The sequence below is a fragment of the Trachypithecus francoisi genome, unplaced genomic scaffold, assembly GCF_009764315.1.
Source record: "Trachypithecus francoisi isolate TF-2019V2 unplaced genomic scaffold, Tfra_2.0 Lachesis_group19, whole genome shotgun sequence".
NCBI classification, from domain to species: domain Eukaryota; kingdom Metazoa; phylum Chordata; class Mammalia; order Primates; family Cercopithecidae; genus Trachypithecus; species Trachypithecus francoisi.
The window spans coordinates 41796331-41822652 of NW_022681464.1; the positions used below are offsets into that span (position 1 = coordinate 41796331).

Below are 26322 nucleotides of genomic sequence, written 5' to 3' on the forward strand. Positions count from 1 at the left end.
CTCAAAATTTAATAACAAATGTTTAATTGACATCTATAAAGACTAGAAGACTAGTTTCTACTTGCTGTTCTTCTATATTTTTCTAAAGGTTCTACAATGATAATAAATAACTTTAAATGAGGAAATTGTTTAGCACATACATATATTAATACTAGTATATGCTCATAAAAATTTTATGGCATACATATGTACATATTTAATTAGTAAATCCTCATTAAACATAAACAACCACATAGCAATCTAAATGTGTGTATACAGTAGGGCCTAGGGCCCCATAAAGACTCTTACTATGCCGTATGAACCCAGGTAGAGAAGAAGTCCATTAGGTGAAAAGGTATTAAAAAGCATGATTATCTGGGTCACAGTAGCCGGAAGTGACTTCTCCACGACAGAGTACCCACTCCCGTCAAAATGGAAGGAAGGGTCTTCATTCTGGGAGCTGCAAAGCAGAAGAGATGAAATAGAATCCATTCTTAGGAGGGTAGAAAGAACCAAGAACACACTTACTGAGTTCTCCTTTACAAAGATCATGGTAGAGCTATTAGTTCCATACTTTCGTAACAAGTGTAAATGATAATATTTAAAAATATGCTTTTGCCATGTGATGATGCAAGACAAATGCCCAACTGCTTTATAAGGAAAATAAAGTTAATGTAGGCAGTATTCATTGTGGTAAAAGATATTTCTTTATAGGAGGATAACTGCTATAAACATTTCAGTTTACCAACTGGATTTATTAGTTCTAATCTCCTTTAATGTAACTGTCCTCTCTTAACTCTGGTGTCTTCGGAATAATTTTTATATTGACATTTTCACTCTGCTGATGAGGTTTTAACTGATACCTCAGGGAAACTAGAGTTACGATGGAAAGCAAGTTTGTGCCCATATACCAGAAGCATCACTTCACCAAGCAATCACTGACATCCAGGCCGGGCGCGGTGGCTCACGCCTGTAATCCCAGCACTTTGGGAGGCCGAGACAGGCGGATCACGAGGTCAGGAGATCGAGACCATCCTGGCCAACACGGTGAAACCCCGTCTCTACTAAATATACAAAAAACTAGCCAGGCGACGTGGCGGACGTCTGTAGTCCCAGCTACTCGGGAGGCTGAGGCAGGAGAATGGCGTAAACCCGGGAGGCGGAGCTTGCAGTGAGCCGAGATCGCGCCACTGCACTCCAGCCTGGGTGACAGAGCAAAGACTCCGTCTCAATAAAAAAAAAAAAAAAAATCACTGACATCCTCAAAAATCTGCAGGATGAACTTAAAGACCCATATCGTACTTAGAAATGAGTACATGGGTTACAACAGGGATATAATATGGCCCAGGGCATTTTCAGCGGTCTTCTCCCCCAAGACAGCAAAAGGCTGACTTGACTCGCTATTCTATTACAAAGCCATTCATCCGGAACAGATCAGAATCATGTTCCAAAAATAATTTCCTGCAATATCATAAGGCTTGAGAGTGGAATTCGGATGAGGGTGGTTTTGGGGTAAGAATTTGAACTTCTCACAGTTAGAGGTGTAACAACCAAACTTAGTGCCACATTTCTTTTTTTTTTTTTTTTTGAGACGGAGTCTCGCTCTGTCGCCCAGGCTGGAGTGCAGCGGCCGGATCTCAGCTCACTGCAAGCTCCGCCTCCCGGGTTTACGCCATTCTCCTGCCTCAGCCTCCGGAGTAGCTGGGTTAGTGCCACATTTCTAAGCAAGGCAGTCTAACCAAACAGTAAAATCATGTCCTTGGATGATAAAACAACACAAAATAAAACAAAAAAATAGTGCTTTGTGACACCTGAGGTTTCAAATGTATAACTACCCACACTCTTGCTTTTTCAAACATTTCCATCATGCGGTCTCTTTGAGGAATTCTAACTTAAAAGAAATGCACTCTGCATAAATTCTTCAACTATGGTTTAATTCTTTAATTCTTAAGCCTTTGGCTTCCTAGCCATATGTTCCATTGTTCTACTTCTTGGCCAACCACAGTGCATGTGCCTGAGGACAGAGACTCTAGAGCTAGACTACCAGGGTTCAAATCCCAGGTCCCCAACATACTAGCTGTGTGAACTTGGAAAACTCACCTAACCTCTCTGTGTGCCCTTTCCTTCATCTATAAAACAGGGATAACCATAAAACCTCTCTGGGAGGGCTGCCCCAGGCAGTTCTTAGAACAGTGCCTGGCACACAGCAGATGTGCTCTGTCATTATCCTGCTGTGTTTGGAGGTCCTCGATGGGCTGGTCTCCATTTCCACCTATGAAAAGCTGAGCCTCAAAGATTCAAGTACCTTGTTCAAGGACACACCCCAAGAAATCACAAAGCCAGGTTTCAAACAAAACTCCAGAAATCTGTCTTGGTCCTCAGTGCATGGCCCTTCCCTCCCCAGAGCCCGTGAGCCCTCCTCTCTCAAGAACATGGGGGCTTTGTCCCTCCCCAGAGCCCGTGAGCCCTCCTCTCTCAAGAACATGGGGGCTTTGTCCCTCCCCAGAGCCCGTGAGCCCTCCTCTCTCAAGAAGGTGGGGGCTCTGCTCCTGGGTTCTCTCCCTCAACAGGGCCTGCTGGAGTGAAGTGGCCACGAAGAGGGGGGCCTCAAGTGAAACGATGACTGAACACGACCGAAGGCTTGTCCCCATGTCAGTCACTTCCCTGAACTTCTCCCAGAGCCCCTGCCGGCTTCCCCACTATGACCAGAGGCGCACGTGCCTCAACAGTCGGTCCAGGTGCCTGTTCCCCAAAGGGGTCCCCGCCTTGGTAAGGGCCCAGGACAAATGAAAGCTCGGTTCATCACAGCACTTCATGGACAACTCTGTTCCAGCCTTGGAAATGCCCCCATTGCCCGCAGGTTCAAGTGGGAGCCTGCAATCAGGAGGGCGTCCGTCCTCCCCAGTGCTCAGCCCTGTGAGTCTGGAAGAATCACCAGACCTCCCCGATCCTCCGAGGGCTCCCTCATGAGGTCTGGATAATCCTGAGCTGACCTACTAGCGTGCCCTGCTGCCACCCCGTGAGGGCGTGAGATAACCCTGGCTCGGGCTTGGGATGCTGCTTCTCTAGCTCTGGCCCCTTGCCACAGCCCACGCATTTTCCACTTTCTATACAGGCATTTTCCCCTAGGCCATGAGATGTCTGAGGACACAAACATGTGATGTATGTGGACACGGCTGGTACCTAGCAGACGGCCTGGAGCACAGGTAACTGACTCGTGACAAAGGCCAGCCGCGTAGCCAGCACTCTGTCACAACGTCCACTCGTAAATAACACAAGGATTATGCCTGTTAATTACATAAAGGGCCTTTCCATATTGATTTTGAGGAGGACTGTTAGAATCAGTGGTTAATTTTGTAGTATCCTTTGAGAACATAAGAGATTGCTCATAATTACAGAGTGACACCATGTACAAGTATAATAATATATTCAAAGAGGAATAAAAAGGTTTTAATTCATTTACTTGGTAATATAAATCACATTTAAGAGTAAACGGTCAAAAATTTTTTAAAAATGTAGAGGACATCGATGGGCTACACTAGTGATTTAATAATGGCAAATTATACACAAACCGAAAGGGACAAAGAATTATAATCTAAGTCTGCTAAAATGGATTGTTACTAGAATTAGGGTATTAGCTCTTTGAACTAAAGCTTTTGTCTAACCGGAGAAGGGGCGCAGTGGTGGATGTTACCTAAACTGAAGACAGTTCAGTCAATTTACGAACAGACATAAAGCACCAATCTGTGCCTGCACCAGCAGTTCACAAAATATGTTTTATGAAGCAGAAGAAACTCCAGATGCCCTTTTTTTTTTGAGACAGGATCTCACTCTGTCACCAAGGCAGAAGTGCAGGGGCTCAACCGCTCCTCCCACCTCAGCCTCCAGAATGGTGGGGACGACAGGCGCATGCCACCACGCCTGGCTAATCGTTTTCAATCCACCCGCCTTGGCCTCCCAAAGTGCTGGGATTACAAGCGTGAGCCTCACCCGGAGGTACCTTTTCAAAAAGGGTTCAAGCTCAAGTGAGTTTGGGAAACGCTGCAACTCTGGCCTCTCCCCAGGACAAGGTTACCACACATGTTAGCATATTAATGTTAACTAAAGGCTCTGATAGCCTCACAACCAAGAAACATGCTTATTTTTTTTAACTCAGTGTTTCCCAAACATTTATGATCAGTACACAACACCTATTAATACCCTACACCAAACTAGTATTCTTTACAAACACCTATCTTTGGAAATTTTGGCCAATATAATATAAGAATAGCCAGCGGATTTGTTCAGTCCCCAGAAAAACATATTTAATCAGACCCTAGTTTGGCTGAGCTGATGAGTCAATGTGGTTCTACTACTCAGCTGGGTGGCCAGCCCTCCGTCAAACAGCCAGTCTCAAGTTGGCAGGAGGGGAGCATCTTTGACCCAGTCAAAGGTCCAGGGTGGGTGGAAATCCGGTGGCAGGCCAGGTATTTCAAGGGGGACAAAACATGTGACCATCTAAACAGCTGACTTCCTCAACCCAACAAGAAAAGAAGAGCTGGAAATCATTCCATTCATTCGGTGCTGTAGCTTGATCGTCAATGGTTTCAAAGTACCTCTGGAAATGACTGATGAAAACAGAGGATATTGTCACAGGTAAAGCAGGGAGACTTTTTTATACTAGAAATGTTTAATTTCTGTTAACCATTTCTCTTTCTAACAGTGAGGTTAATGACCTGGGGTCAGTGGAGGGGACAGAGTCTAGGGGTCGGGGTGTTTATCATGTTAGAATTACTAAATTGCTGGAAGAGTTCCTTGCTGGAAACACAGCATAAGAAAAAAGTGACGGATCAGAGAGCCTGAATTCAGGTGCTCATTCCACTGAAGTTCTAGAGCAGGGCGTGTCATTACCTCATGAGGCAACGGCATTTTTTATCATAGTTGCCAATTACAAAGCCATGCTTTTTCACGTGATTATTGTCAAAAAAAACAAAAACAAAAACAAAACCATCCTGTGACATTTACCTACAAAGCAAAGTCACATCACTGTAGGAGAGCAGTGGTGAAGACTGGTGAAATGTTTCCAGTTTATAAAGCATTTTCACACACATCATGTTGTGTTCATCACTATGATTTATAGAGGTGGGTAAGACAAGTACGATAATCGTTTTTCTTTTCTGGAGAAAGAAACCAAACCTCAGTGAGGTGAAGAGACTTATTATCCAAAGTCAGGGAAAAAAAATGTGGTGGGAGACCTGGGCCAGAAGCCTGAGAAACCCAAGACTCCAAAGCCTATATTCTTTTTCAATCCTAAGGCTACAATCACCAAGCCTCCAAGTCTCTGGTCCCAACTTTTTTCTTTTTTCTTTTTCTTTTTTGAGATGGAGTCTTGCTCTATCACCCATGCTGGAGTGCAGTGGCATGATCTCGGCTCACTGCAACCTCTGCCTCCTGGGTTCAAGCAATTCTCCTGTCTCAGCCTTCCAAGTAGCTGGAACTACATGCAGGTGCCACCATGCCCAGCTAATTTTTGTATTTTTAGTAGAGACAGAGTTTCACCATATTGATCAGGCTGGTATCGAACTCCTGACCTCAGGTGATCCACCCGCCTCAGCCTCCTAAAGTGCTGGGATCACAGGCATGAGCCACCATGCCCGCCTGGTCCTAACTTTTTAAGGGGAAAAGAGAAGGCTTAAACTATAGACCTGACAATGACAAAATGAAAAATTCACCCATGAGTTTCTAAATGTGCTGTAAGTTGCTTTAACTGATCTTGTCACTGCTCACTGTTAACTGCAGATATCCATCTGGACAGAGCAGCCCATTAGACAAGAGAAATTATATCAGATGTTACTTTTCTCTAATGGAAAAAGGCAATTTATTGTCTTAATTACTAAAGTGATGGAAAACAGGTTTTATATACTTAAGGGGTTGCAGTCATTTTGTTATAAAATAATGGGTGGGGGGTGAAGATGTTGCACTTGGTAAGGTTAAGTCCTTGAATGCCTTTATATCAATATATGCAGAAAGATACTCGTTTTTCTCTATTTCCTAATGCAGTTTATTTCTGGAATTATAGAACTTGGTCCGGAATTGGGAAGTACTTATCTGTAAAAATTGACCACACATGAAAAAATTCTTATCCTTGGAGATGTTTTCAAAATAAAAATGTACAGTGATTTCTAAAGATTTGGTTGTGGCTCTCTGAGACAGAAGGTTGTTTGAGAAATTGTCTGAAACTTTTAGGGTTTATGATTCATGATCAAAGCATACAAGACATAGGAAAAAGAGCACTTCTTTTTAAAGGATTAAAAATGATACCCGTGCTTCTCTCAGTAACTAATCTACATTACACCACCGGACAATATAATATAATAATATAATGTAGATTGGGATAATCTACATTATACCAATGTCACAGGATGATTTTTTTTGACAATAAACGTGTGAAAAAGCATGGCTTTGTAATTGGCAGCTAAACACCTACCAGCGATATCACAAATTCTGTCCTCCCTCGACGTGCATGTATTAATAAATTATTTCAGCACTTCTCAGATGTTAACAGAATGACATACTATGTGCTAAACCATGAGGACATCTTACCTTCCGAAGCACCCATGGCACTTGCCTTCCCTTTCAATATAGTTCCATAGGCCAATGGATTCTCCATTCAGGAAGGCCTCTCCCAAGCAGCCTTTAAAATGAGTAACCTTCACAGCAGGAGATTTCTAATGCAAACAAGCAAACAAACATAATCAATATATAGCTGACAAAGCAAAATACATTCTTCAAGTGCACAAAACTTCTCCCTGGGAGCTCCAATCTAACAGATCCAAATTTTGAGAGAACAATATGAGAAAAAAGGCCAGTTTGTAATCACTGGATTTCCTTCCAGTTATGAAGTGGAATCCTAGAATGAGTGACAACTGGGAAGGATCTTAAAGATCATCTCAGTGACTAGGGTTGATGGAGAAAACCGTGTTGCACGGGTGAGAAAAGAGACAGCCAGAGAATGTGATTGGTAGTGAGGGCCCAGCTGGACCTGAGACCTGAACTCCCACTTCTGAGCATTGACCCAGGTCCAAAAAATGCAATTATATTTGGAGAGAGGAGAACTGATATAATAAAATAAAGATGGAGGGCTTTTTTGCTAAACACTAATTAGTATTAATCAACCACTAACTAGAGCTAGACTAGAGATAAAGAAACTTTACAGAAATTAACATGGAGCATTGAATTTCCTGTTCATCACTGGGAAAGAAACCCAAACAGCAAGATGAACCGTTGGCTTTTTCCCCATTTATGCTACTGAGTAAGCATCACCCTTTACTGTGCAAAACCAGCCTGATTCTGCAGAGGAACTGTCAGGCAGCAAAACAAAAGCAGCAGAAACATCTTCATCTGCCTAGCATATATTCAACCATCTAAATATACGCCTTTTTTTTTTTGAGACGGAGTTTCACTCCTGTTGCCCAGGCTGGAGTGCAAGGGCACGATCTCAGCTCACTGCAACCTCTACCTCCTGAGGTTCAAGTGATTCTCCTGCCTCAGCCTCCTGAGTAGCTGGGATTACAGGCACGCACCACCACGCCCGGCTAATTTTATATTTTTAGTAGAGACAGAGTTTCTCCATGTTGGTCAGGCTGGTCTTGAACTCTGGACCTCAGGTGATCCGCCCACCTCAGCCTCCCAAAGTGCTGGGATTACAGGCGTGAGCCACCACGCCCAGCCCATGACTTTTAGACATAGGTAAAATCAATCAGTCCTGTTCAGAAGAACTTTCAGAATGTTACCTTGATTTGTCCTCCAAGACCTCCAACAAACATGAGTGTTGAATTGTTTACATCCAGAACATTAGCTGTCCCAGGGGATTTACTTGTTTTTGCTGGTAGCTTTTGATTTGAGTTCATTTCCTTTACACTCAGTGAACCAATGTTTCCAAATCTAAGGGTCACAAAGAATTGCAAAAGGAACTTTCAGAATTTCCAGTTGACGCACATACAACCCCATGTTTCCTTCACACCCACCATCTGCTTCTCCCCAAGAGTCCTGCAACAGCACCCCCTGCTGGCCTCCTGGCTTCCAGTCTTGCCTACTGCCCCAAATCTTCAAGAGTAGCTCTTCTGAAACAGAAATTTCATCATGTTGCGTTCCTGCTTAAAACATCTGAGATGAGCTAAACTGTATCCAAAGACAAGTCTACTCCGTAAATACTATCCCATTTTGTAAATAAAATAAAAATCCCAACAAAACATACTAGTATAGAAAAGTGAAAACTAGTATAGAAAAGTGAAAAGCTGCTCAAAAGTGATTACCTCTGGAGAAGGATTTTAAAAGGAAGAATTTTGCTTTGTGCCTGAATTTTAAGAAAATGCACCCCCCACCACCTGCATCATTATTTTCTGTCCTTGTCTACGTGCAATGTGCTGCCAGCCACATGCAATGTCTACCATGCCACACCTTACACCTCTCTCCTGAGGAAGTTTACCAGGTTGGCTGCCTTACACGTAGACTGTCTAAAAGTAACGTTCTGTATTTTTAAATATTTTTAGAGGCAGGGCCTTGCTCTGTCACTCAGACTGGAACGCACTGGTGCGATCACTGCTCACTGCAGCCTCGATCTCCTGTGCTCCAGCAATTCCCTGCCTGAGCCTCCTGAGTAGCTGGGACTACAGGCACACTCCACTGTGCCTGGATACATTTTTAATTTTTTTAGAGACAGGGTCTCACTATGTTGTCCAGGCTAACCTCAAACTCCTTGTTGCTCAAACAATCCTCCCTCCTCGGCCTCCCGAAGCACTGGGATTATAGGAGTGAGCCACCATGCCTGGTCTCTAAAGGTAACCTAAACTTTTAGACATTTTAGACATTCTAAAGGTAACCTAAGCTTTTCAGTTTTTTCTTCTTCTGATTGTTGATTTTGGTAAGTTTGTTTCTCCTGCAGTAAGAAAAAAATCCAATCCTTAATTAAAAAATTTTTTTTGAATTTTTTTTTATTATATATTGTCAAATTATAGTTGTATATACCTCTGAGATGCAAAATGATGTTATGATTTTCGGATATGATGCGGAATGATCAACCACAATGGATAAAGAAAATGTGGTTTTATACAAATATACACAATGGAATACTACTATTCAGCCTTAAAAAAGAAGTTCTGTCATTTGTAACAAATGCTTATTTCTTCTTTTTCTTTGTTTTTTGAGACAGAGTCTAGCTCTGTCGCCCAGGCTGGAGTGTAGTGGTGCGACCTCCACTCACTGCAACCTCCGCCTCCTGGGTTCAAGCAATTCTCCTGCCTCAGCCTCTTGAGTGGCTGGGATTACAGGCGCACACCACCATGCCCAGCTAATTTTTGTATTTTTAGTAGAGATGGGGTTTCACCGTGCTGGCCAGGCTGGTCTCAAACTCCTGACCTCAGGTGATCCACCCGTCTCGGCCTCCCAAAGTGCTGGGATTACAGGTGTGAGCCACTGGCCACATATGCTTACTTCTACAGCTAACCTAAACCAAGTATTGTTTGGTTATAATCTGACTTTCCAGAAGTTTCAAAGCCTATTATATGATGTTACAAGCGTGTAATTACTTATGAGACACACTTTTAAAAAGAGAGGTGCTCTGAGAGAACATTCTCTACTACCTGGCTGCATGGATACTGTGCCATCTGTTGTCATCAATGGGAAAGTCTGGAAACTCCAAGCGTGTGGACCCGGAGCCCAGGTCCCACAGGAAGGCCACTTTCCCTCGCCGCATCTCCACTGCAAGGAAATCAGACTGGGGGGCAGGGCATGAACGGGGATCAGTTTACACACTGTTTGCCAACCACCACAACACTTTACAGTCAATTCTTACGGTGTTTTCTCTATTCTTAAACATAAACAAATAAAAAACAAAACCCCCAAATCTATTTTCTTTTGTTTGAAATGGTCCCCTCCCTGGAGCTGGGGCATGACTCACAGCCCCGGGGACATCAGCACCTCCCTGCATGCCTGGCATGGTCCTCCTCAATACCTCCCATAGAGTCCCCAGGAAAATTCGCTGCGGGTCACAGGCAGTCCACCGGGAGCACCAGGGAAGGCACTGAGCTTGCTTGTTTGCCCAGGGTCCGAGGTAAGAAATGGATGTGAAATATGCAGTAAGACAGGAACCATGAAGACCCACCCCTGTCACAGGCTTGCATGTGCTTTGCATCTTATCTTCTGAAGACATTTCAGACACTATATGTGCTTGTTAACATTTTCTGCCCTACACACCCAAGCCTTCTGACCTGTTCTCCCTGGCACAGCCAAGGTATCAAAGACCTTCCACAAGCACTTGCCATCTGGGGACCACTGGAATTCTTGGCAAGAAAAACCTGACAGAAGCTTGACAATTCTGATAGTCACTCCAGGGGTCACTGGGGGAATCACAAAAACGTTCCATCCCCGGGGCTTGCAGTTAAGATGGCGTCCTTCAGAAATGTTACTTCCCTTCTCATAGGCTTTCAATTTGGTAGTTTGCTCATTTTTAATCTAATGTTACCATTTAAACAAAGGTTAGTCCCTGTGGGAGATTTAGACTTCACTAAGGCCTATTTTTTTTTTCACCAAATAAGTGAAAATTCAGAAAAATCTAGAAGTGCATAAAAAATTCAGTGCTGCTTTCCAAATGTCCGTAACTTACAGAGGTGCTGCTACCGAGGTAGAAGAGAAGATTATCGGGTTCCTGTGTCTTAACATTTAGTGTTAAGGTGTTGTAGTTAGTAGAGAAAATCTGAGGCTGGTAGGCCCGGATGCAATCTCTGTCTGCAGACACAGCGACTTTAATCTGCAGAAGGAAAATGAAAGTGTCCTCATCATTTAGTGACACACACCAGCAGCTCAACAACGCTATTCTGTAATGAATTTTCACTGAGGCAGGTTTCCTCTCTTGATAATACACAATGGTTCATGTTTCATGAAGTGACATATCAGATGGTAATAAAAATGATTTCATTTGGTAAAGTGTTTAAATATGAGAAAATCAGTGTCAGTTTTTAATAAGTAATTTTATATAGGAAACTGTCTTGCTCACATAAGATTTAATTCCTTAAAGACAACGATTTTATCACCTTGGAATCTTTCTGCCTGACACAAAGAGGATATTTGATAATCATCTGGTAAATAAATGCAGAGGTAATATATTTATTCACTCAGCAGATATTTATAGAGCAATTATTATACTTACTACATATTTCTTTGATTAGTAATTCTTTGCATAGGTATCTTACATTAGTCTTAAAGAGTCTAAGTTTCGTATTAACCATAGCATCAAGAAGCATTCCTTGGGCTTACATTTATTTATTTGTTTATTTATTGATTTAGGGTCTTGCTCTGTTGCCCAGGCTGAAGTACAATGGTGTGATCATAGCTCACTGCAGCCTTGAACTCCTAGGCTCGAGCAATCCTCCTGCCTCAGCCTCCTGAGTAGCTGGGACTACAGGTTCACACCACCGAGCCTGGCTATTATGATTTTTTTTTTAGTAGAGACAGGATCTTATTATGTTTCCTAGGGTCATCTCAAACTCCTGGCCTCAAGCAATCCTCCCACCTCGACTTCCCAAATTGTGGGAGTTATGGATGTGAGCTACCACACCCAGCCTATATTTATTTAGCAACTATAACTGAAACAGATGCAAGCCAGAGCTCATGGAAACCAACATTCCTTTTCCAATAGCAAGGACACTTGAGAGGAAAAGACAGAGCCTGTGCTCCTTTCTCTTCCCTAGAAAGCCTGAGGTGGACAAATGCAAGCCCAGAGGCTGCATTCATCCTCTCGAAGTCCCCAATCACATGACGATTGCACATTCTCTCAAAAGGAAACTTTTTCCCTTAGGGCACAGCCAGTGCCATGTGCCACGGGTAAAACATCTTCTCATGTGTGAACTGCTCCAGGCGTCCAGTGCTTCAGGCATTTAGTGACCTGGATTTGTGCAGCCTTTGTTGCATACAAATTGTTTTCTCAGACACCTCAAGGATGAGGCCCATACTATACAAACACTTTAAAGAATACTTGGATTATTAAAACTAAGTAGGTAAAATGAAGACATTACACCATATGCAACCCATAAACTTAGAGTAATGTTAACATGTAGATTTGACATGTTCTGCACTGTCCAGGCTAAAAGTTTTAAATTTAGTCTATAATGATAAATCTCCATAAAGACATGGAAATCTCTTTGCTAACAACATTTTGAAGCACGTTGAATAAAAGCAGAACTCAAAGAAAATGAAGCTAGTTATTGGCTTTAAATATACCAAGACAGGGCTATGAGGAAGCCCGGGTTATTGGGATCCGGGTCTTTGGAAGGCCTAAGGGACGCAGTGTGGCTGAGATCCACATCTGCATGAATTCCCTGGGATTCCACATGACTGACAGCCCAGTGATGAAAGCCACGGGGCCCCAAACTCACAGAAGCCGCTTGTTTCCGGGCCTGGCTGATGAGCAGTTTAATTTCTGATAGGTTTCTGCTCAGATTCTCTTCTAACATCTTCAAAGGCTTCAACCGATCAAACAAAAGGTTGGCTTGAGTTTCCACGTCTTTGACTTTTCTTCCAGCCAACAGAGCTAACAAATACAAGAAGGCAAGGGGTGGCCAGCAAGTTGAGGAGAGGGAAAAACAAGGTAATTAATTGTTCATTAACAATGCACTGGGTAAAACAACACCCTAATAATCAAATCCATGACATTTTGGTACAAAGATGAAAACTGCACCAGTAGCATGCGTAGACTAAGGCCCTTTTCTTTATAAAGGCTAATCCAGACGTTGGCATACTGCTACTTTTCAGGAATGTTGTGAACAACGCACCACTGTGTGCTTAGCTAGCTCCATGTCTGCATGACACAGACGGTCATGACTGGAAGGAAGGGCGCTGACATACTGGCCATGGTGGAGTCCTGCAGAAGCTGGTGCGTCTCTTGTAATGTGGTGTTGACCCTGGACAGGCTGGCAGATGTGCTCAGCAGCTCCTGGCTCAGCCCTGCCACGTCCCTCAGCGTGCTCACCGCGCTCTGGCTTGCAGACGTCGCTAGCTCTTTGGTTTTGGCTCCTTTGCCTCTTGTATCTAAAATAAATGTATACACAAGCATGCACTTTTGGTGCTTACACACAGAGAACAGAATAAAACTACAACAAATGTAATTTTGCACAGAAATACATTATTGTCATATTACTGATGCTGAACACAAACTGAGGCTTGCTTGTTTGCTTTTTTTTCTTTCGGGCAGGGGTCAATGACCTAAGAGCTTCTTGTTTCTAATGGCAATATTAACACTGCATATCTTATGCTCTACTATCCCCTTTTAGGGACAAATGAAATAATTTTTGTTAATACTTCTCTGGAATATGATTTCAGTACACAATGAGATCACAAAAGTAATGACCAATCGCTGTGTGGTCTGTGTCTTACATCTTAATAAGCTACATTTCTTTATTTGGGTCCTTTTCCATCACCCCCTTCTCACCTTCATGAAACATGTTCTCCACCTCCTTTCATGTCTGGATAATAAGGATTTGGATCCTAGTTCTGCAGCTGAGGTGGGAATGTCTTAAGTTAAAGGAAGAGGTATTTGCCCATAGCATCAACTGGCTGCTAGAAGTAACAGCAGAATAAAGCCTAAACAGCCACTCAAGGTACATTAGAATTCAGTTATTCTAGAAAATCTGGGTGAGGATTTTTTTTTTTTTTTTTTTTTTTGAGACGGAGTCTCGCTCTGTCGCCCAGGCTGGAGTGCAGTGGCGCAATCTCGGCTCACTGCAAGCTCCGCCTCCCGGGTTTACGCCATTCTCCTGCCTCAGCCTCCCGAGTAGCTGGGACTACAGGAGCCCGCCATCTCGCCCGGCTAGTTTTTTGTATTTTTTAGTAGAGACGGGGTTTCACCATGTAGGCCAGGATGGTCTCGATCTCCTGACCTTGTGATCCACCCGTCTCGGCCTCCCAAAGTGCTGGGATTACAGGCTTGAGCCACCACGCCCGGCCGAGGATTTTTTAAAGACACTATCATTCATTTTTGAAGCATTTAATCACAAGTGGGGCAAAACATTTACAGCAGAAAAAGCTGGAAAAAGGGTATACAGGTGGCCTTTTTACTTTTCTTGCAACTTTTCTGTAAGCTCAACATTTTTTCAAATAAAAACGTTATTAAGCATTTAGTCAAAATATACCATGGTATACTTATAAAAAAAGAATAGGAAAAAAAAATCTTCCGGATCAGAAAATGTTTCCTTGTTTCAAGGTAAGAAGTAAGCCCAGTGCAGCATGCCCAGTTTCCCCAGGTAACTCCATGCTTACAAACAGAAACCCTGCAGACAGAAGGACTTTGGGGCTTCTTGTTTTTAATGGCTTTAAAGCTCTTTTAAAGTGCTCCTTTGAGCACTTGATAAGACTTTTTCAAAAGCTGTTTATTAAGCAAAAAAGGAGGATGGGCACAGTGGCTCATGCTTGTAATCCAGCATTTTGGGAGACCAAGGCAAGAGGGTCGCTTGAGGCCAAGAATTCAAGGCCAATCTGAGCAACATAGCAAGACCTGGTCTCCATAAAACAACAGAAACTTTAGAAGAAAAAACAACAAAAGAACAAAAGAGAAGTTGGAGGTGCAGCGCAATTCATTTGTATCACATTTAAAAAAATTATCCTATTTAAAATGTTCAAGAATACCACATTTCTAAACCATCAGTATTAAAGTGATCAGTGAGCCTAATGTTTTACTGCCTCACTAAGGAAGATGGCCAAGCAAGCAGTCTTCAGTTTGCCACACTGATAATGAATCTGGCACTTTCCCCTTAGGCAGGTAAAGCACATTCCAGCTTCTTTACTTGCTGACTTCTTTCAATGGTCCTTCTTCCTCTAAGCAATGTGTCAAGCATTTCAAAAGTAAGCAATGCAGATGGTACTATGCAATCTCTGTTTTTAAGACTATAAATTCTAGCAGTTTGATGCCAGTATTGTGATGCTATTTTAAAAACCAATGATTTTCATTTCTAAATCATATTCCTTTCCAAGTAAAAATTTCGTCAATCTTAGTCTCATTTTTGAGCTAGAGCCTTGACCATTCTTGAGGCAGGACTTCCTTATGCTCCTGAGTGATGCTTTTACAGTGAGAAGACATGATTTAAAGAAGAATGTCCTTTCCACTTACCTTCAGGAATTGCTCTGAGTATCAAGACTGATTCATTGGTCTGCCGGGTAATTTCATCAGCATTCTCTTGAAATCTGTTTGTCTTATTTCTCAGTTCACTCAGTTCCAATGCAATAACTATTTAAAGGGAGAAAAATGTTTCCCTTCAGGTTAGCCTACGAAAAGGTTGCCTAGGCAACAGTTTTGTCATTCTTGACCATCTACAGAATTCATAGCTTTCTAAGGAGACTCCCAATATTGACAGTTTTTCCAGCAAGACTGAGCAACATTCATTATAGAAATTAAGAGTGTGGGCCGGCTCACGCCTGTAATCCCAGCACTTTGGGAGGCTGAGGCGGGTGGATCACGAGGTCAGGAGATCGAGACCAGCCTGGCTAACACGATGAAACCGTCTCTACTAAAAATACACACACACACACACACACACACACACACACACACACACAAAATTAGCCAGGCCTGGTGGCAGACACTTGTAGTCCCAGTTACTCGAGAGGCTGAGGCGGGAGAATGGCGTGTACCCGGGAGGCGGAGCTTACAGTGAGCCGAGATCGCGTCACTGCACTCCAGTCTGGGAGACACAGCAAGACTCCGTCTCAAAAAAAAAGAAATTAAAATTAAGAATGTGTTTCTAGCTCGCTCGATCATTTTCTCTACTTCGCTTGTTGACTTTCTCACTAATATTTCTACTTAAATTTCATGTCCAATTTTACTAGAGCTCAAGGACCAAGAGCTGTGTTTAAGTCACTCAGTCTTAATCAGATGCACTAACTTTCTATCCCCATCTGAATCTCGGTCACCTTTCTCCTCTGGGTTGTCAAACCCCTAAGGTGGGCTCCTACCTGGGAGTCTTCTTCATAGTCTCCCACCTGCATCTCTGGCCAATCCTCCATCCCCTTCTATTCCCTTCTGGCCACCCAACTGGAACTCAGCTCAACCTCTTTCTCAAGTTTGATCACAGCTTTTACTTTTAAAATTTCTGTTCGTAACCTACAATCACATTTTGATTTTGAGCACATGGTGAAAATGTAAAATTTTAATTGCCAGCAAGCTCCCAATTTCACTACCTATGAAGTACCTCTAGTTGTACAGACTGAAATTACAGCCCATCAACACATTATGCATTTTCAATACTGTGAGATGACAACATAAATTTTAAATTGTGTCACTCAATGAGAAAAAAGAGTTATGCACATATCCAAGCCTTTGGTTCAGACAGTTGTGGAAGGATCCAGTGTTAGACTTGGAAGTAAGTCACCTGTAAAGGAAATGAGCTGTGAATATGGCCCACTATTTACTCCTCCAGAAATCTTGGTATTTTTGATCTATTAGAATATATTAAGATGGAAAGCATGTTATTTGTTATTTAAAAAGTATGCCTACATAGTTTCTCTTACATAACAGATCCTGATGCCATTTTGGTTTATGTTTATTGGATGGATTGCTCTTACACATGCCAAGTCATTCTTTCTTGAAACTTTAGGACAAATTAACTGCATAGATACTTTTTGAAAAATGGCTAAATCAATTATGATTTAATGTAATAATTATTAAACGAGAACCTACCATGAGTCTAACATGATATTAGTCCCATGAGAAACGTAAAACAAATATCAAGCATAATATACCTCCTCAAGGAAAAATAAAGGAGCGCACACAATCAAAGATAACCCAACAGACACTAGGAAGAACAGTGAAGGCTCCAAGCTAAGGCGATGAGTGGAGGATTAAGGACAGGTTAAAGATAGAGATGACTGCACAATAAAGAAACAGATACCACTAGAATAAAAATGCCAAATTATATGAAGTTTATGTGATAGGAAGTTTATACGACAGGAAAGTTTATATGATAGGAAATTGGAATATACATAGGACATAGAAATGCTAAGCTTCAAGTTGCTGCATGCAAAGAGAACATTCTTAGAGGTTGCTCAGCGAGATGCTCATGCTCACTCTGCCTGTCTACACCGTCCGAGCCACACGCTGACCTGGAAGCTTCCTGCTGATGTTGTTGCCTTCATTTAGAAATCTGGAGCTGCGCTGCACGGCTGCTTTCCCATTAGAAACAAGGGATTCTGAGAGCTGGAAAACAGAACTGCTTAAGCATGGTGAGAGCAGGGCAGATGGAGTCCCGCTGCGGATGAAGGAAGTGACTCCATCAGACTAGTCCCCAGCCACATTCCCAGCAAGAAAATCAGTCAGGTACCAGGTAGGGACAATTTCAAATGGCTGAGGCAGGAGAACACAAAGACATTTTTAAGTAGATAAGGAAGGAAACCAGCCATTCAATAAAGATTTTCACCATGGTTAAAGAAAAATGTTTCCAGTAGGTATCAAGTAGCATTATCATTTTTAGCTCAAGGAAATGTGAGATTGTTCTCATCTCTATGCTGGTTTCTAGTCTGTATAAAGAAGTATTTATGATCTTAAAAAATTAAAGCACAGATCACATGATGACAGAAGCCAGAAACAGATTCCACCAGAAAAGAATGTTAATAGGCAGAAATAGAGGCCACTGAATCTCTGTTCAAACCGGGTACAGAACAATCTCCCACAGAGCCCAGAAAAAGAAGCCCACGGCATTTCCTACCAGACTCATCTCAGTCACAGTCCTGTGAGCATCTTTGGCCAGTTCCTCCGATTCTTCGATCAGGTTCTGGATGTTGTAATGGACATAGGCTGCACTGGTGGCATTCAGGGACATATTTCTGACATTTTCAAGGCCACTATCAAAGCAGCATATTTAGATATGTTATGATAAGCTAAATCAAACTTGCCGATTCACTCACAAAAATCATAAATGCCTACTAGTCTTGAAAGCCTCCTATCTTCTTCCCCCTTAGAAGAGTATCATCCGGCCGGGCGCGGTGGCTCAAGCCTGTAATCCCAGCACTTTGGGAGGCCGAGACGGGTGGATCGCGAGGTCAGGAGATCGAGACCATCCTGGCTAACATGGTGAAATCCCGTCTCTACTAAAAAATACAAAAAACTAGCCGGGCGAGATGGCGGGCGCCTGTAGTCCCAGCTACTCGGGAGGCTGAGGCAGGAGAATGGCGTGAATCCGGGAGGCGGAGCTTGCAGTGAGCTGAGATCCGGCCACTGCACTCCAGCCTGGGCGACACAGCGAGACTCCGCCTCAGAAAAAAAAAAAAGAAGAGTATCATCCATAAAAAATAACAACCTGCGGGTTCCCATGTAACTTCAAAAGCAATCCTTGAGAAGCCATAGCCACTTTGTCATAATAACACTCAGAACTGCTATTTAATCAATACCCAAGAAGAGGCTATTGCTGTTTCCCTTAGACAACCATTCATCACTTTCCACAAGCTGCCCTCAGCATTCCTCAATCTCTGTTCCAACCCCCTGTGCATGTCTGGGGTGCCGTTGCATGTTTGCATTGGTTATAAACTCCCTGCAACACACTTGTTAACCTCCAAGAAGTGTTCCTATGCATACCTGAGGCCGCTGAATCTTATCCCTCAAATGGCATGACAATTTTACAAAATTCACTACAAATTCTGGAGGAAGATCAGCAATATTTCAATCAGCTCAACATCATTCTCACAAGTGGGCACATCACTTAGGAACTTGGTAACTGGTCATGGCACAAGGTCATCCAGTGCTCTCGATCTTGAAAATATAGTCTGGCAATGGGCACATCTTTGCCTGCTGAGTAACTCACTTCATTTTCTTTCCAAGGTTATTGAGTCGGGCAATTCCCAGACCAAATATTAGCAGTTATTGCTTGTTACTATTGGACTGGCAAAATTCTATGATTTATAAATAAAATATAGTCATTCAACTTCATGTTATCACAACAAATTGCTTCTACTAGTCATGCAAAGTAATAAAGATTTTGTTTTAGCTAGGTGTGGAGTCAGAAAATGTTTTTCTCTTTGGGGGAAATAATGAAAACTCATGAGAAGAGAGAAGCTAGTATCTAATGCCATTTTCCACTACTGATCCCTAAGACATATTAGGAAGCAGTACTCAATTTAGTACATAATTTATGCAATATTCTATCATATCATTTTTAATTGCTTTTGTTGTGTGAACTAATCTTTTATGTCAGCATTTTTCAAATAAGGAGATACGCATCTTTCCCTTTCCGCAGAACATGCACACACAAGAACATACATCTTCCCAGTGTGGTCAGCCTTGTCACCCATAATGCATAGCAAATTTTAAAGAAAGAAATTTACCAATTAACTCACAGTGTTGTGTAAATCACTGGTAACATCTAAAACTTCAGGTCCCACATTTGCTGCACATTAGAATCACCTTAGGGTTTAAAAAAAAATCACAAAACCCAGGCGACATCCCAGTCCCATTAAGTCACAACCTTTGTGGGGAAGGCAGCTAAGGAACAAAGGCATTGGTGTCTTAAGAAGCTCCCCAGAAGATTCCAGTGTGCAGACAAGTTTGAAACGGCTGGCTAAAATTGTGCTTCTCAGGCTGGGCGCGGTGGCTCAAGCCTGTAATCCCAGCACTTTGGGAGGCCGAGACAGGCGGATCATGAGGTCAGGAGATCGAGACCATCCTGGCTAACACAGTGAAACCCCGTCTCTACTAAAAATACAAAAAACTAGCCGGGCGAGGTGGCGGGCGCCTGTAGTCCCAGCTACTCGGGAGGCTGAGGTAGGAGAATGGTGTAAACCCAGGAGGCGGAGCTTGCAGTGAGCTGAGATCCAGCCACCGCACTCCAGCCTGGGCCACAGAGCGAGACTCCGCCTCAAAAAAAAAAAAAAAAAATTGTGCTTCTCAGTTAAAGGCATTTTTAGCAAGTTGAGTACACATTTTTTAAATATCAAAAAAATAAGTTAAAGTAATTGTATTACAATGGCAGACTTTCAGGCAGTAGAAAATAATTGGAGGTGGTATCTCTCAAGGATTGGAAAAGAGACTCTCAACACTTCTATATGTAGAGAGTGGACAGCTACATCCTCCACCCAAATAATAAACTCCAAAAAGGCCGGATCTGTAAAGAAATTAATAACCTCATTCTGTCCCACCTGCAACCTAACAAAGCCCTGAGCACTCAGTAGGTGCTTAATAAAGACCTGATGGCTTGAAACTGTAGCATACTATCTTTTTTTTTTTTTGAGACGGAGTCTCGCTCTGTCGCCCAGGTTGGAGTGCAGTGGCGCAATCTCGGCTCCTGGGTTCACGCCATTCTCCTGCCTCAGCCTCCAGAGTAGCTGGGATGACAGGCGCCTGCCACCATGCCCGGCTAATTTTTTGTATTTTTAGTAGAGACAGGTTTCACCGTGTTAGCCAGGATGGTCTCGATCTCCTGATCTCATGATCTGCCCGCCTCGGCCTCCCAAAATGCTGGGATTACAAGCGTGAGCCACCACGCCCGGCCGCATACTATGTGTTTTAAGTCTTGCCCCATTACTTGCATTTTTCCATCAGATATGTAGGCCAACGGTAAACTATGTTAGCAGACATGAGGGAATCCAACTTGCCAGGTAAATAAAACAGGAGTGCTCATTTTTACACAAAGGAAGAGTGACCCATCACTGTGAAAAAAACGTCCATTTTTGTTTTCTCTAATCAATAGATTGCAAAGTCTTGAATTCCCACAAAGGCATGTTCCTACCTGTCCAGAACATCTGCTAGTCTCTGGAACTCAGCGGCATGGTCCTCAGCTCTGTAGACCAGGTCAAGTGCATTCCTTTGGGACATGTGCATGACCAGGTCATCTACGTGGTGCCTGACTTTGGCAGACCATAAAAGTAGCATATCCTGGTGATGCTCTAAGTGCTACATGGAGAAATTAATATTGTAAATATATGCACATCTATTTAATAACAGATATATGTGCATATAGACAAGATGTGTGAAGATTCTTTAAAAACTGTATTGTGGCCATGCTGAGTGGTAACTTACCTCTAGAGCATCTTGTACAGCATCTGTTTGTGCAGCAGCAGTATCTATCAGTCCTCTTCCTTGGGCAATGAGCTCTGAGGTCAGATTTTGTTCTTCTTGAACATGTAGCTTTTTATCCTGCAGCAGAAATGGCATTTTAAGGATGTTTCATAAAAGCAACTCTGCTTCTGACCTTTGGTGCCTAATGCTATGTGCAGAAGTTAGTGCACGGGACTCACTTTTATTTTATTTTATTTTTTGAGATGGAGTCTCATTCTGTTGCCAGGCTGGAGTGCGGTGGTGCAATCTCGGCTCACTACAACCTCTACCTCCCGAGTTCAAGTGATTCTCCTGCCTCAGCCTCCCGAGTAGCTGGGACTACGGGGCGCGCACAACCACGCCCAGCTAATTTTTGTATTTTTAGTAGAGACGGGGTTTCATCATGTTGGCCAGGATGGTCTCCATCTCTTGACCTCATGATCTGCTTGCCTCGGCCTCCCAAAGTGCTGGGATTATGGGCGTGAGCCACCTGGCCAGACCAGGGCTCACTTTTAATTGCTTACGTTGGAGTATTTTGTTACCTCTTATAAATGAGAAGGAGAGAGAGAGTGAGACTCACACTGAATTCTCTCAGGTTAGCATTGACCATGAACAGCAGGTGGTTGCTTTCCTCGGTCTTTGCCTCGGCTTCCCTCACAAGCACCTCAGCTGCCTTTAGTTCACTGTTGTGCTTTGAAAGGAGGTGGCTTGCTGCTTCTTTCAATACCTCCAATTCTTCCAGCGGCTTTTGGTAATTTTCCTGAATTTGTGACAATAAATCTTCAGCAGCCCTGATAAATATGAATGGTTCACATAGTAAGTAAATGAACAACAAAACCCCTATCTCTGAAATAATAGTGGGAAAATTTTTTACATATTTATGCCTAGTCTCTTTTTGAAATTGTAAGTGATACATCATAACTTCTTAAGAACGGAAACAATTTTTCTAAGATAGCTACTGGTATGGCAGGTTTATACTTTATCCTTAACAAATTGTCTTTTTTTTTTTAAGTGGTGCATCTCACAGATACATTTATTCATGCCAGGAAGTAAACGGTACTTATACAAGTGCACAGTGACCTTCCATGTTCCCATATAGTTTATTGAAATGTACAGGCACAGTGATCTTTCATCTCAGGTGTATTTCAGGTTAAGCTGGTTAGGATGACCATGAGCAGGCACAAGCCTTGAAGCTTTCAAAGCTTTACTTCTTTTATCTTTTGAGAGAAGTCTCGCTCTTGTCCCCTAGGTTTCAGTGCAATAGCTTGATCTCAACTCACTGCAACTTCTGCCTCCCGGGCTCAAACGATTCTCCGGCCTCTGCCTCCCAAAGTAGCTGGGGTTAAGGTGCCTGCCATCACACCCCGCTAATTTTTGTATTTTTTAGTAGACAGGGGTTTGGGTTTCACCATGTTGGCCAGGTTGGTCTCAAACTCCTGACCTCAGGTGATCTGCCCGCCTCGGCCTCCCGAAGTGCTGGGATTACAGGCGTGAGTCACCGTGCCCGGCCCAAAGCTTTACTTCTTTTATCAGCTCTGATGATTTTATAAATGATGAAGGTCGTTAAACCCCTCCTCCCCAAATTTCCTGGTAAACTGGGGTCCAGTGGGCTTTGTGAGAATCTGAACACTTAAACTTTCTAATACATTTTAGTAATGGAATTAAAAAAGATCATCTCCATGAATCTGGATTCAGGAAATTGGGACAACATTCTGTGCTGATGGGAACTTCCATCTTCCATTATATATAATACAGCAAGAAATTGAAAGAAGGCTATTCAGTGAATTTACCAATTTATATATACGGTAAAAGGATTTTCTGCAGCCAGTTAAGAAGAAGCAGATTTCATAAAAGCTTTCAAACTCAAAGTGACAAAAAGATATGATTTGTACCATGGATAAACACAAGCTTTAGAATATCAAACAATTTTTTTCCTATGCCTTTATAAATATGTCATCAAATTGCTTATTTAAATCAATTTTGAATTTATAGCTGCATAGAATAATAAAATTTCATGCTACAAATCCTTGCAGTGGTGGGGAATATCCTATGAACTCTTCATTTCAATTTGTCAGGAGAACTTTGAAAAATTCTATGGAAAATGCCTTGTAAAACGCCCTCAGCTTTCACAGGTGTCAGATTACTAGGTTAAGACACGATCAAAAACATTTGTCAAGGATATAAATTTGAACTCTGACATTATTAGAATAACATCAGGACTTATAATTTTTAATGATATACTTACAATTTTTAATGATAATAAAGACTTTGCATTATGAGCAGGCACCAAGAACTAAAACACATACATAAGAAAACACGAATAAACCCAATATATTTCTAATGTCTGATCATGAATCTGTTATTCCTTTTATTAAATAAGATAGCTCTCTAAGACAATTTAAAATAAATTAGCCAGGTGTGGTGGCGCATGCCTGTAGTCCCAGCTACTCAGGAGGCTGAGGTAGGAAAATTGCTTCAGCCTGGAAGGTGGAGGTTGCAGTGAGCTGAGATCATGCCACTGCACTCCAGCCTGGGTGACTGAGTGAGACCCTGTCTCAAAAAGAAAAAAAATAAAGTTCAAAATAGAAACCCAAATTTTCATCTATAAGGTGACTCTACGATCTAAACTACAATCACGTGAATGACATACTCCTCAATAACTTGAACAAGATTAAGCAACAGAAAAAAAACCCACTCAGCCCTTCATTAGCTTCTTCTAGCAAAATTAACGGAGGAAACTGGTATTTCCCAAACTATGTTCCTCTACAACACCAGTGTCCCAAGAACTGCCAGGCAGATTCCTTGAACAAATATTCCAGGGTGAAAGAAGCATAGCTGGATCGTCCACGGGGCTGCTGATGGGCGTACTAAAAGCTTTGAGAAGACCGGCAGTACAGAACTTGTCTCTCCTTAGCAGACACTATGTCATGGAATGTGCTTCTTTAATGAAGTATCTTTGGTCGGTCACAGTGGCTCACGCCAGTAATCCCAGCACTTCGGGAGGCCGAGGCGGGCAGATCTCCCGAGGACAGGAGTCCAAGACCAGCCTGGCCAACATGGTGAAACCCTGTCTCTACAAAAATACAAAATTACAAAAATTAGCTGGGCACGATGGCGGGCGCCTGTAATCCCAGCTACTCAGGAGGCTGAGGAGGGAGAATCGCTTGAACCCGGGAGGTGGAAGTTGCAGTGAGCTGGGATCGCGCCACTATACCCCAGCCTGGGAGACTATAAAAATAAATAGATAAATAAAAATATTTTAATAGGTCTGAGATACCAGCATGGAAATCATCTGAAAAACAGCTACAAACGATAATCCAAAGTGTGTAGTAAAGAGTCAACGCGGCAGGCTGGAGGCCGCTCTCCTTTGAAAGGCCTGCTGATGAGGTGGGCTGTGTTCCCACAGATCCCTAACTGCTAAGAGTAGCTCACTACCTGGGCTGTTTGTGCAAGCAACATGCTTTATGCTGAACACCTGCTTTCCTTCTGGGAGTGGAGTTTTGCTATGTGCTAGGCAGAGGGTGCCTACCAGTACAGCTCCAACAAAATCCCTGGATACAGAATCTCTGACAGGCTTCCCTGGGCAGAAACATCACACACATGTTGCTGTGTTTTTCTTGCTGGGGGAGGAGCGCTCTCTGGGATCCCACGTGGGGAGAGGACTTCATGGATTCCTCCAGACTCTGCTGTGTCCTTCTGTCCCGTCTGGCTGGACCTCCTTAATAAATCTTAGCCGTAAGTACAGTTATATGCTGGATCCTGGGGGTCCTGGTGAAACTCTGAATGTGGTGGTAGTCCTGGAGACCCCCAACACACCAGGAAAAGCAGTCCGTCTGTGTGCTAAACTTCTCATCTATGTGATTGCCATGCTTCAGCATGAACCACCAATTTTCTAAGAATTATCATTAAAAAGCAGATAATTCCTAAAATAATCCATGTAATTTGAAATGGCACATATATAGGGATTATCGATGGAAAATTGGAAAGTGGAGGCCAGAGAATACATTTTAAACCCTTGACTTTTAAAAAAAAAGTCTCTTTAGTAATATTTTTACTTACAAATTAGAGAGATCAGCAATCTTATTAATAACTTTATTCCAAGTGAAACCGTAACGGCAGTGACAGAGAAAGGGGTCGTAGAGGCCCGTCCCCAGTAGGGGAGGGTCAGGAGGCACTGAGGGGAACAGGTGGAGGTGGGGGCTGGCCCTGCCTCTCCCCCTCCTTTCAGGCTTTCCAACCAGGTCTTCCCAGGAACCACCCACCCTAGACGCAGCGCCCTAGGGCTGGGCTCCGCTCCCTAACCTTCCTCAGCCACCCACACATCTGAGTTGCTGGGGAGCTTGTTAAGGATGGAGAGTCCCAGACCCGCCTTGCAGATCCTAGGAAGGTTAATATTTGTTCAGGTAATCTCCTAGGAGTTCATGGGACACTAGTGTTGTAGAGGAACATAGCTTGAGAAACACCAGTTTACTCTGTCAATTTTGCTAGAAGAAGCTAATGAAGAGTTCTGGGGTTTTTTTGTTTTGTTTTGTTTTGTTTTTGGTGGTTAATCTTGTTCAAGTCATTGAGGACTATATCATTTCATGTGATTGTGGTTTAGATAGTAACATCATCCTATAGATGAAAATTTGACCTCTATTTTAAACTTTCTTATTGTATTTAAAGTGCATATTCAGAAAATAAACTTTCCCCAAATGGACCAGGAGTTCCTAGTGGGCAAAAGACTCTATTGTTCCCCTGTATGTCCCCAACTCCTGGCACAATGCCAGGGTTCAGATCACTTTGCTGAATGAATGAATGAATGCACTGATCTCAGATGGGGAACAGCAGGAAGAGACAGCCTCACAAAACGATTCTCTAGGATCTGCAGGGTGGGCCTGGGAATCTCCATCCTTCACATGCTCCCCACCAACTCAGATGTGTCAGGGGCTGAGGAAGGTTAGGGAGCAGAGTCCAACCCAGGGGCATCACCTCCAGGGTGGGCAGGTCCGGGGAAGACCTGGTTGGAGATGCCCAAGAGGAGCCCAGCTGAAGCCTCAGTGTGCAGTCGGGGCTGCAGGACTAATGTTCAACTTGGCTTCTGTGACCACTGCCCCTGGCCTCTCAAATTCGATGCAAACTTCAGCTGAGCTTCTTTGGCTCCAGTGTTCCCTCGCTCAACAGCTCTCCACCGATGCTAGACTGAGCTCTCGTTTCCCCACCCCTGAAAGGTCCTCGATGTCTCTGACTGTCCAAATTCCACCCGCCCATCTTTTATGGACTAGGTCTCAAATGGTACTTCCTTTTGTTCTGGGTGG

The 26322-nt window shown here is 43.0% G+C and overlaps 1 protein-coding gene across 2 annotated transcripts in view; it reads right to left on the reverse strand.

Annotated features, from left to right (window-relative positions):
- LAMA1 (laminin subunit alpha 1) overlaps positions 1–26322 on the reverse strand; it is a 176895-nt gene that overhangs the window by 23008 nt on the left and 127565 nt on the right. For both annotated transcript variants that reach the window (XM_033178300.1, XM_033178301.1), the window contains 13 exons: positions 21606–21816; positions 21008–21124; positions 20718–20881; positions 17706–17841; positions 17104–17197; positions 15116–15232; positions 12859–13041; positions 12390–12544; positions 10622–10765; positions 9600–9733; positions 7752–7902; positions 6562–6686; positions 289–439 (listed from right to left, as the gene is read on the reverse strand). In XM_033178300.1, the coding sequence (XP_033034191.1) occupies positions 289–439; positions 6562–6686; positions 7752–7902; positions 9600–9733; positions 10622–10765; positions 12390–12544; positions 12859–13041; positions 15116–15232; positions 17104–17197; positions 17706–17841; positions 20718–20881; positions 21008–21124; positions 21606–21816 (1882 nt within the window). The remainder of the gene's footprint in view (positions 1–288; positions 440–6561; positions 6687–7751; positions 7903–9599; positions 9734–10621; positions 10766–12389; positions 12545–12858; positions 13042–15115; positions 15233–17103; positions 17198–17705; positions 17842–20717; positions 20882–21007; positions 21125–21605; positions 21817–26322) is intronic.